General features: G+C 60.2%; 1 protein-coding gene across 1 annotated transcript in view; it reads left to right on the forward strand.

Moving 5' to 3' along the window:
* TMEM132E (transmembrane protein 132E) overlaps positions 1-6,258 on the forward strand; it is a 232,763-nt gene extending 226,505 nt beyond the window's left edge. Inside the window, exons 8-9 of the mRNA XM_039507304.1 lie at positions 1,923-2,114; positions 4,517-6,258. Coding sequence (XP_039363238.1) covers positions 1,923-2,114; positions 4,517-5,563 — 1,239 coding nt within the window. The 3' untranslated portion in view covers positions 5,564-6,258. The remainder of the gene's footprint in view (positions 1-1,922; positions 2,115-4,516) is intronic.
* The last annotated feature ends 5,641 nt before the right edge of the window (positions 6,259-11,899 follow it).

Here is an 11,899-nt window from a genome sequence, read left to right on the forward strand (position 1 = left end):
TCAGCCCGGCACCAGGCGTCTGAGGGGCCTCAGGCTGGGGTAGTCTGGATCTAGGGTCCTTTGCAGCTTTCTGGTCCAGAGGCCGGCCTGGGTGTGTCCGATGCACAGAGGGCGTGTGCAGGGTGTTGGCATCCTGCGCTCGGAGTCCCCCAGAGAGGCAGTAAATGTGCAAATTCTCTGCCATGCTGAAGCGGGCGTCCTCCCCGCCATGGGCGCCCGTCCCTGAGGTCCCCGCGCCCCAGAAGCAGCGTCTGCCTGGCCGAGCCCTGCCTCTGATCCTCGCTCTGGCTGGGAATGTCATCCTGGCTTTGAAGCTCAGCAGCAGACTCTCTCCTTCCTCCCCCTGGGGCTGGGGGAAGGGGAGGGGTGACAGGGTGGGCGCAGTTAAAAGTTATCTCCGGAGCACATGCCTCCCCTTCGGGCTGGCTCCAGCCATTAACTGCAATGCCAGGCGGCTCGGGCTGTAATTAGTTCTGGGCCTGGGCTTGGTTACACTTTTCTAAGCGAAATTCCTGGTTTCTTCGATACCGGCTTCAAAGGGCCGAGCGTCTCAAGGTCAGCGCGGCTGCTGCCGGCGGATCAGAGCTCTCCAGGAAACCCTGCTCAGTGTGCAGCAGCAGCTTGGGCGCGGTGCAGGCAAAGGTCGTGCCCATGGGGTCGTCTCTGAGGCCCCGCCAGACGCTTTGTCAGCTCCCTGGCTCTCAGGGGGCCAGCGATGTTCCTTGGCTGAGGAGGAGGCTAGGAGAATGGGGGAACTGCAGCGCTGCTTTGTGGGAAAGGGTGGGCCCTCCTTGGCATCAACAGGGCACTGCTGTAAGGGAGCTCGCAGCACTGGGGGTGGTCCCTCGTTGGCGTTGGCAGGGCACTGCTGTGAGGGATCTCATAGCACTGGGGGTGGTCCCTCGTTGGCGTTGGCAGGGCACTGCTGTAAGGGAGCTCCCAGCACTGGGGGTGGTCCCTTGTTGGCATTGGCATGGCACTGCTGTGAGGGAGCTCGCAGCACTGGGGGTGGTCCCTTGTTGGCATTGGCATGGCACTGCTGTGAGGGAGCTCGCAGCACTGGGGGTGGTCCCTTGTTGGCGTTGGCATGGCACTGTTGTGAGGGAGCTTACAGCACTGGGGGTGGTCCCTCGGCATTGGCAGGGCACTGCTGTGAGGGAGCTCCCAGCACTGGGGGTGGTCCCTTGTTGGCATTGGCATGGCACTGCTGTGAGGGAGCTCACAGCACTGGGGGTGGTCCCTTGTTGGCGTTGGCATGGCACTGTTGTGAGGGATCTTGCAGCACTGGGGGTGGTCCCTCGGCATTGGCAGGGCACTGCTGTGAGGGAGCTCGCAGCACTGGGGGTGGTCCCTCGGCATTGGCAGGGCACTGCTGTGAGGGAGCTCGCAGCACTGGGGGTGGTCCCTCGGCATTGGCAGGGCACTGCTGTGAGGGAGCTCCCAGCACTGGGGGTGGTCCCTTGTTGGCATTGGCATGGCACTGCTGTGAGGGAGCTCACAGCACTGGGGGTGGTCCCTTGTTGGCGTTGGCATGGCACTGTTGTGAGGGATCTTGCAGCACTGGGGGTGGTCCCTCGGCATTGGCAGGGCACTGCTGTGAGGAGCTCGCAGCACTGGGGTGGTCCTCGGCATTGGCAGGGCACTGCTGTGAGGAGCTCGCAGCACTGGGGTGGTCCCTCGGCATTGGCAGGGCACTGCTGTGAGGGAGCTCGCAGCACTGGGGGTGGTCCCTCGGCATTGGCAGGGCACTGCTGTGAGGGAGCTCGCAGCACTGGGGGTGGTCCCTCGGCATTGGCAGGGCACTGCTGTGAGGGAGCTCGCAGCACTGGGGGTGGTCCCTCGGCATTGGCAGGGCAGTGCCAAGAGGCGGTGGGTCACTGGCTGGACCATCACGGCCGCTCCCCGACCGCTCTCTGTTGCAGGTGGTGTCCCCGCTCATGGAGGCAGTGCTGGGGGAGACGGTGGTGACGGTGGCAGACGAGAAGGTCAGCATCACCGATCTGAAGGCCCAGGTGGTGTCCAGCCTGTCGCTCTCCCTCCATCCCAGCCCCGGCAACAGCCACACCATCGTGGCTAAGACGGCCGCCCAGCAGACCCTGAACTTCTCCAAGCAGGTAACACAGGGCTCACACCGCATGGCTCACCGAGTGTGGGACTACGCCTCCCACCATGCACTTTGGCTCTCCAAGGGGCATTGCATGCTGGGGCCTGTAGTCTCCCAGTGCCACACCCGCACGTGGGCACCTGTACTCACTGCTCTGCCATTTGGATGCGGTCCTGCCCCGGAGAGGGCCTCTGGCTGAGGCACCCTTCAAATAACTCGCTCAGAGGAGGGACGGGGCATGCAGTGCGGCTCAGAATCAGGCTGTAGGGTGCAATGATTTCGTTGGGGCTCAGCGGAAATTCGCCCCCATCCCATGTGATGTGGCAGGACTGCTCATTTCTGGCTGGGAGAGGCCCTGGCTCCATCTGGGGGGCGGGATCCCCGATCTGCTGGCCTCGAGGGAGGCTGACTCCTGTAAGAGCCTGTAAAACGGCGGGAGTTCCCATTGCTCTCATTCCGTGTAACCCCCGGTGCCCAGCCCCTCCTGGAGACCTCACGCGGCCAGCTGGCCGGCAGGGATGACCCCGCAGCTGCTCCTCCTGGCTGCCAGGGGCACTGGCACTGCTCTGCTGGCAGAAGTCAGGGGCCTCTCTGGCTCCTCTCTCACCGATCCCTGGCTGGATCCAAGCAGGGCCAGGGCAGCCAATGGTGGGAGCAGACGGTGAGGGGGTTCAGTACTGGCCCCCTAAACCACCCACCCTAGATACCCTCAGCACCCATTCACCTGCCTACCCAGACACCCCCAGTTCCCATCCACTGACCGACCCCAGCTCCACCAGAAACCCAGCCTCTTACCCCAAGCTTCCGGCAGCTCTGTGTCCTGCCCCAGCCACTGTTTGGGTCAGGGTGTGTTGATCATATGCAAATTAATTGCAGACATGCAAATTAGCTCATTAACTAATTTGCATGCTCGACTTTGCATCTGTACCAAACTTGTCAGCTATGCCTAGGAGCCACCAGGTGAGGCTTGGCCCTGGGAATCGTTTGCAGCAGTGCCTTGGCATGGCGCTGGCTCAGGCGCGATATCCTGGGGCTCTTCGCTGGCCATATTGTGCTGTGCAGCGCCCCATAGGGGATCTCCAGGGGGCTCTGCGGTACGAGAGGCCAACTGAGCGACACTCTGTACTGTGAAGTCAGTGCCAGTCATGATGACAGGCGGGTGTCATGGGACTTCCACTGAAATAAGAGTTTTGCTGGGCGTGAAATGGGCCCAAGGAATGGAACCCATTGGCACCGGGGGGTTGGGGGCAGGTCCTAAATCCTTCCTCTCTGTGGGGGCTTTTTATTAGTCTGCTGAACAGCTCAGTCCTTTCAAACCCATACTCCCCCCTAGGGAGAGAGACAGAGAATGGGGAATGGATGAAGGGATGGTTGAAAAGATTGTCAGATGGATGGATGGAGAGCATGGGGGATGGATGAACAGCACGGGAGATGGAGTGAGTGGGGGAGGGAGGGAGAGAATGGATAGAGAGGATGGGGGGTGGATGAATGGATGGAGGGTTGGAAAGCATGGGGGATGAATGGATGGACAGAATGGGGGATGGAGGGATGGATTGAAGGATGGTTGGGGAGCATTGGGGATGGAGGGATGGATGAATGGTTGGGGAGCATGGGGGATGGAGGGATGGATGGTTGGGGAGCATGGGGATGGAAGGATGGATGGTTGGGGAGCTTGGGGGCTGGAGAGAGGGATGGATGGTTGGGGAGCATGGGGGATGGAGGGAGGGATGGATGGATGGATGGTTGGGGAGCTTGGGAGATGGATGAATTGATGGATGGTTGGGGAGCGTGGGGGATGGAGGGATGGATGGATGGTTAGGGAGCATGGGGGATGGAGGGAGGGAGGGATGGATGGATGGTTGGGGAGCATGGGGGATGGAGGGATGGATGGTTGGGGAGCATGGGGGATGGAGGGATGGAGGGAGGGATGGATAGTTGGGGAGCATGGGGGATGGAGGGATGGATGGATGGATGGATGGTTGGGGAGCTTGGGGGATGGATGGATGGATGGATGGTTGGGGAGCATGGGGGATGGAGGAATGGATGGATGGTTGGGGAGCATGGGGGATGGAGGGAGGAGGATGGATGGATGGTTGGGGAGCATGGGGATGGAGGCATGGATGGATGGTTGGGGAGCATGGGGGATGGAGGGATGGATGGATGGTTGGGGAGCATGGGGGATGGAGGGATGGATGGATGGTTGGGGAGCATGGGGGATGGAGGGATGGATGGATGGATGGTTGGGGAGCATGGGGGATGGAGGAATGGATGGATGGTTGGGGAGCATGGGGGATGGAGGGAGGGATGGATGGATGGATGGTTGGGGAGAATGGGGGATGGAGGGATGGACAGATGGAGGAAGAGATGGATGCATAGATAGGTAGATGCCCATTCCCCGTGTTTGTTTTGCAGGAAGCCCTCCTGAGCATGTGGGTCTCATACAGTGATGGCACCACGGTCCCCCTCTCCCTCTACGACCCCAAAGACTATAACCTGGTGGTGAGCAGCCTGGACGAGAAAGTGGTGTCGGTGACCCAGGACCGGGCCTTCCCGTTGGTGGTGGCGGAAGGCGAGGGGGCTGGCGACCTGCTGCGTGCCGAGCTGGTCATCTGCGAGAGCTGCCAGAAGACCAAGCGCAAGAGCGTGCTCTTCACGGCACTGGCCAGCGTGCGGGTGCGCTTCAGCTCCGAGGAGGACCCCACCTACGACTATGGGGACGCCGGCCACGTGCCGAGCAAGCCGGGGACCTCGGGGAGGGAGGAGAGCGCGGCCAGCACCACCCTGCGGGCAGACGTGGAGAGGAAGCTGGAGCCCAGTCAGGACAGCGGAGCTCCCAGCATCCCCCATACCACTGAGGACTTCCCCACCATCCCCACGGGCTTCGTGCAGGTGCCGCGGGGGCTGACGGACCTGGAGATCGGCATGTACGCCCTGCTGGGCGTCTTCTGCTTGGCCATCCTGGTCTTCCTCATCAACTGCATCGTCTTCGTGCTGAAGTATAGGCACAAGCGCATCCCGCCCGAGGGCCAGACCAACATGGACCACTCCCACCACTGGGTCTTCTTGGGCAACGGGCAGCCCCTGAGGGTCCAGAATGACCTCTCCCCTCCGCCCGAGAGCCCTGGCAACCCGCTGGAGAGCGTCCAGACCTGCTGCCATGGGGACCACCACAGCAGCGGCAGCTCGCAGACCAGCGTGCAGAGCCAGGTGCACGGGCGGGGAGATGGCTCCTCGGGGGGCTCCACCAGGGACCAGAGCGAGGACCCGCTCAACTCGCCCACCTCCAAGAGGAAGCGGGTGAAGTTCACCACCTTCGCCACGCTGCCCTCCGAGGAGCTGGCCTACAACTCCATCCCCATCGCCGACGAGGAGGACCTGGAGTGGGTGTGCCAGGACATGGGGCTACAGGATCCCGAGGTGCTCCACGACTACATCTGCAGGATCAAGGAGATCGCTTAGCGGACTGCCGCACCCTGCCACACCACGCCAGCCGCTGCCCTCCGGCTGGGGCTTGAGCGGCTACCCCAGACCCTGACCACAGGAGCCGATTTTCAATACTCCCCTCCCTTTCCCTTTCGCTCGCTCTTCCGCGCACGGGGCTCCCCCTTCCGCCACTTTTGTTTTTTCTTTGAAAGAGAACAAGTGTCGAGCGAGCCAAACGGAGCGGGGTGACCCCTGGCGTCCCGAGGGAGCAAAGGGCCGCCTCTGCCTTCCGCCCACTCACCGCCAAAGTGCCGAGGTGCCTGCACGCTGCTTGCACAAACGCCCCCCCTCCTGCCGGGCGGTAGGCGGCGCCGTAGAGGGGAGCCGGCGCAGCGGGGGGGCGCGGAGCCCCGCGTGACGGGGCAGACACTGGTGGGGGTGCCGGAGCCAGAGAGAGAGCAAGAAGGGAGGGGGGGCAGGCTCAGACCGGGAGCGATAACGGTCAGCGTGGAGGGCTCAGCTCGGATGTGTCCGCTCTCCACGTGCCCTGAGCATCGGCCACGACAGGCGAACAGGATTTCTCTGCTTTACTTTGTTGCACAATAATGTTGAATAAATATACATTCAGGGATCCCCCCGACGGGCCCGGTCCTGCCACCGGTGTCACGGGACACGCTGCTCTGAACGCCGGCGGGGAGGGAGGGGAGGAGCGGGCGGGGGCATGGCCCCGAGCTAAGGACCATTGGTGCCTCGGGAGTGCACCAGAAAGCTAGAGCTAAGCCCTGTGGCTTTGGCCCAGCCAGCCCCCGGGGAATACGCGGCCACTCCCGTTGCCAATCAGCCCCCGTCTGTCCCTGCTGCCTGTGCCAAGCCCTGGGCTCCTCGCTCCCGTCCGGGGCCTGTTCCCGCCACATGTAGCTTCGCTTCTGAAAAGCCAGGGGAGGGAGGGATTGGGGCCAGGGACCCCGTTGGCCTCCGAACCCAACCCCAAAGCTCCTGAGCTGCTTGGGAATCTAAAGCCGAGGTTCTCGGCCCCGGGCCACGCTCTTGCTGCTGCTCCCAGCTCCTCGGTCCCGGGCCCGCCCCCGCTTGCCTTTCGTAGTCCCGGCGCGTGTGCCTTACACAAATGGAAGCACATGCGGAAGTGGCCCCAACCGGCACGTCAAGGGTCCCCTCGGCTGGCGCGCCCCAGGCGTGGGTTCTCCGCCAAGGCCGCTGGCCTCCCGCCCATGGCGGGGCGTGGGGTGAGCTGAGCTCCCAGGCCGCAGGCTTCGAGAGGCTGCGCTGCCTCCTGTTTGAAGCACAAGCCTGGGCGTCAGCTGCCTTGGGTCCCATGCGCGAGCCAAGCTTGAGTGAGTCACCCTCCCTGCACTGCCCCTGCCGTGCCTCAGTTTCCCCTCTGTCCAACATATGACTGTGGTTCTTCTTTGGCTCCCCTGTCCTTCCCGGGTTCAACGCAGGCTGTTATGGGAGGGAATTGCTCGCTTCTCTGCCTTCTGCTGCCCAGGGCAAGCCCAAAGGCTGAGCAATGGATTGAGACCTCGCAGGCCACGTAGCAACTCCCGCTGTGGCCCACTCCCTCACATCCCCTGGGAAGGGGCAGCTGCTCCTGGGGAGAGGAGACGGTGCCAGCCCCACAGGGGTGGGGCGCGGCTCTGAGTGAGCGGTTCAACCACGATGCTGTGCCCATAGCGCCAGGCCTGGTCCCAGTGGGGCCTCCCAGAGCCAGGCCCGGCCAACCTGCAGTCATAGGGTCTGTCCCCGCCACTGCCTCACCACCTTGAGGCCTCAAGCAGCTGACCCCCTCTGCCAGGGAGCCCGGAGTCTGGGCCTCTGCCATCGCCACATTCCCACGACTCTCACTGCGGGGCCTGAGAGGAGAGTGGTGCCTGCGTGCTGCCCCATGCCACGTGCCCCGCACTGACCAGACCAGGCGGTGGACACACCGGCGCTGACTAGCAGAGGGGCAGGAGTGCAGAGCTGCTCATGCCAAGGCGGGGAGGGGTGTCATGTTATCTCTCGAATGGGCTTTACCCACCACTGTGTCTAATTTTTATTAAATAAATAAAAGCGACTAGGGGAAAAAGGCACCGGAAAGGCGGGCGCATGGACAGCATCTCTGTTGGGTTTGTGTAGCGTTGCCCCTTTAGCCTGCGTGGTCTAGCCAATAACCAGAGCCTTGCGGCGGGTTCTGTCTGTTCGGAGGAGATAGTGATGAGAGGCAAACTCATGGTGGCGGCTTGTTTAGTCACAAAGAATGTCCAAGCGCCGTCCTGTTCCCTGAACGCAGGAGCCGCAAACAGCAGCAGGCACTTTCCTGTCTCAGGAATCCCCATGCCTGCTCCTCCAGCCAGCTCTGTGCCCAAGAAGCCCTGTGTTCCTTCTGCCGCTCCGGATCACACTCACAACCACCATCAACACGCTCTGGCTGCTATTGGTATCCTAGCCCCTCTGTTTGCAAGCAAGGAACCCCACTCAGCCTACCCAGCTCAGCTCTGAGCTGCCATGTGCCTTGGGCAGTCTCTCCATAGTTATAGTTCTCTTGACTCCATAAAGGGACTTAATTGCTCCTTTCATTGAGACTGAAAACCTGCTTGGCCATATTAATTGACGTTAACTAGGGGCTTGTCTACACCCGGAGTTCATCAGGAATAGCTGCTGCACTTTAAATTCACACCTGACCTTCAGCCGAATTCTCTTCCAAGTGTAGACAAGCCTCAAGCTGTGATTGGCTGAGGCGCCGCTGACGGCAGCCATTCGCCCCGGGCACAATAGTGGTGTAGCTGTACACAAGGCACTGCGTGTGGCCATTAAAGCAGAAGGGAATTGGCTTCACCTTTGCCAATGCTGGAGGAAACAGCCCATGGGCTCCTAGGTAACCCAAGCTGCTGGCCCTGCATTTTAGCCTGAGCAGCCTGGATGTGATTTCTCAACCTGGCTGGTCATAAAGGGGTGTTGGGGGTCCGCAGGCCCCCTGCCCTTCCCACGGCGCAGCTGGGAGGGGCTCCCTGTGTGGCACGCTTGTGGCCCACTGGCAGAGGGAACTGGCATGGGCCTTGGGCCCTTCTAAGCTGGCTTCCTTCGGGTGTGGCACTAAAGACAAGCTGGGCCCCGGAAACCCTGTGCCAGGCCAAAGCTGTGCCAACGTGGGCCCACTGCACCGCACAGCCCTTCTGACGCAGGTCTGTGGCGTGAGCAGCGCCCACGCCGCAAACTGACAGGTCTTGGCCTTGCGTCACGGTCGGACTCGGATCACCGGGACCCGGTTCCCGAGCGCTTGCTGGCCTGAGTCAGACTGATGTGTGTGTGGATGGAAGCGGGGCCTTGGTGTGACGTGTCGAGACCCTGACAGAGTCTGCCCACAGCAGGCGCTAAGGTGTGTGCTGCATACTGATGTGTTATTTGTGGTGCCAGTCCTGGCCCAGGCCCCTAAACAAACACAGAACAGAGCAGCTCCCTGCCCCAAAGAGCTTCCAGTCCATATAAATGCCCACGTCCGGTCTGCCGCTAACGTTCCTATTAAAGCGGGTGCCCCTGCTGCAGAGCCGGTCTGTGCAGGGCGTGGCACTGGCCAGCAGGCCTGAGTCCCAGAGCAGAAAGAAATCTATGGGCCGTGACTGGAGCTATCAGGATCAGGGCGAACACCTAAGGGTCTAGATCCCTTCTGAGCTTTTGGGCGTCTTTGTTTTCCATGCAAAATTAAAGCATCTCTGGGCCTGATTTTCTTCGGCAGAAACATCCGTTGCACCTGCAAAAGTTCTCAGCTAGCAGCAAATATTGTTCACAGTTAGCCAAAAACCCAGCCCACCTCCTGCCTTTCTCCTGGAAGATAACCCGGCCACCCTTCCAGCTACTGGCCCCAGGGAACAGCAACTCTCCCCACTGCTCGGTTAAACAGGAGACTCGAGAGGACCCGGTGTTCTGCTTGGGGACTAGCAGCAGGAGCCGTCAGGCTGAACACAGCTCCCACAAAGGGGTCTGAGTGAGAGGAGCTCCCTGAAATGAGCCTGGGCTACCCCCTGGAGCAGCCCCCATTTACCAAACTGGTGTGTGGACACACACCAGGTTTGTAGCGATGCCGCTGACACCCGTAACCGGCTCTAAGCGATGCAAGACTGGCCACACACAAAGCTGCCCCCAAGTCAGTTTATCCCCACACCTTTGGTTAAACCAGCACGATCTCTACGGGAAGACCAAGCCGGGGCTGGCTCCTGTGGCTTCCTAGTGCTTGTGGGGTGTCCTGGGGCACGGCTCAGGATGGCCTCACATCAGCCTGTCCCCCTTAAACGATGGGTAGCCGCATGCTGGGCCGGCTGCAGGTGTCATTGGCTGATTTCCCCAAGCCAGCACCGGGAGCAGAGCGGTTTGCATTGCTGCTCGGTGGAGAGCCGGGGTTTTCATTGAGCATGTTGCCCCAGATTCTCTGAGGACTAGTCCGAGCAGGGGTAGCTCAGCGGAGACCGCGTGTCAGCCCTTCGAAGAAGCAGGGTTAATGCAACACGAGCCAGGAAGCGAGGGTGGGCGAGGCCAAAGCCGAGTGCGGGGAGACAGGGCCTCGGGACAGCGGTGTGTTTGGGGAGCGGGGTGTATACCGGAGACGTGTGCTAGGCAACGGCTCAGGTTCCCGGCTAGGGTGAAAACGCCCCACCCTGCTCAGTGTGGTTAAGCTGGCGTATGTCCCTGGGTAGGCAGCGCTTCTGGTGATGTAGGTACGGCCTCTTGGCATGGTGGGGTACCTCCACCCGACGCCATCGGTAGTGTCTGCACTGACGTCCTGCAGGCCTCACGCTCCAAACGGCCCCGGCTCGGCACTGAGCATTCTGGGGAGCGTAACCCAGCCGGCGTGCTCTGAAGTAAGAACGGCTGGGATTAAATCTGCCACTAGAAGGCCCCCAAAACACAACAGGCAAAACCAAGGGGGCAGGGCGCACCAAGGTTACCACTCCCCCTTCCCCGTTTCAGTCCCCAGCCCTGGTGCACCGAGAGCAGTCTAGGGGCTGCTCTAACCTCCCCAAAGCACCATTTGCCAGTTGAGGCCAGTGAGAGCAAAGTGCATTTTGGCCATGCCCCATCTCCACCCCCTGTGCTGGAAGGGTGACTCTGGAGCCAGCTGTGCCGTGACAGTGGGAATCCTCAGCTGCCTGATCATTGGACCATACAAATTGTCAGAGTGGGTCAGACCTGAGGGCCAGCAGCCAGCACCAGAGGCTTCAGAGGAAAGCAGCAATGGGATAATCCGCCCGCCAGGGTCTCACCCTAATCACTAATAGGCCTTGGCTGCAGCCCTGATGTATGAGCTTTAATTTCCCTTCTGAAACGTTTGTTATCATTAACTATAACCACTCTCGTTACGCTTGTTCTCCATATAAATGACTGATCCCTTGTTGAACCGTGCAAAGTTCTTGGCCACAATCACTTCTGGTGGCAATGAGTTCCACAGGCTATATGTTGTGTGACAAAGTACAGTCAGGGCAAAGGGTAGACAGCTGGGCTCTGTCCTACCTTTTCTTATCTTTCCCAAGTGCCTAATGATCTGTGGGCACAGTTTATGTCATTTGGCCATCATGTAGCCAGCTGCCCCTGTCTGGCAGGTAGCTAGGGCTAGGGTTTTCACAGCCTAAGGGAGTTAGGTGCATTGCCAAAGCCCAGTGAAGTCAAGTAGGTGCCCAACTCTCGTTGGCTGCTTTGACAATCCCCTGCATCTGCAGGTTTCGGTGCCTCTAGACACATAAAGGGCGGATGGAAAGCCACTTGAAGATGAGGCACAAGGGGAAAACAGTGGCTCTGTGAGCTTTTTTGCCTTTCTTTCGATGGTTAAAAGAAACTGGTAAGAGCATCTATTTTCCAAAGGGAAGGGCCGGCAGGTACTACTTGTTTTTGGACATTAGAAATTCATGCCTTGGCCAGCCTGTTTTCCAGGTACGAAGCAAACAAACCCTGTTTAACTGAAAGGGGCTATAACGGCTTGCGTTTGATAGCACTTATGTAACTCAAATGTCTGACACAGCTGGGAGGAAATCTTGCTGGGTTAAAGCTATAACACACTCCCTTTGACTGAGGTCTGAGAGGGTGCCCGTTCCATTTCACTGAGTCCTCCAAGGAGACCTCCAGCCGGCTCTGGAGAATCAAACTGGACCGTCCCGATCTTGCTTTTCCTTTCTGTTTGCTGTTTTCCATTTACAAAGATGCCGTTTCTGGGATTTCTAAGGTAAAAAAAATGAGTAGGAAAAACTCAAACCAACTTAACCCCCCCCCAAAAAAAACCCACTGAACAAACTCTCCGACCCCCCACAAAACCCAGGCCTGTCGGGCATTCTGTGTGCATCAAAAACCAGCACTGAGAAATCCAGGATGAGCTGCTCTGCCCCCTTC

This window comes from Mauremys reevesii, linkage group 20, assembly GCF_016161935.1.
Source record: "Mauremys reevesii isolate NIE-2019 linkage group 20, ASM1616193v1, whole genome shotgun sequence".
Taxonomy (NCBI): Eukaryota; Metazoa; Chordata; order Testudines; family Geoemydidae; genus Mauremys; species Mauremys reevesii.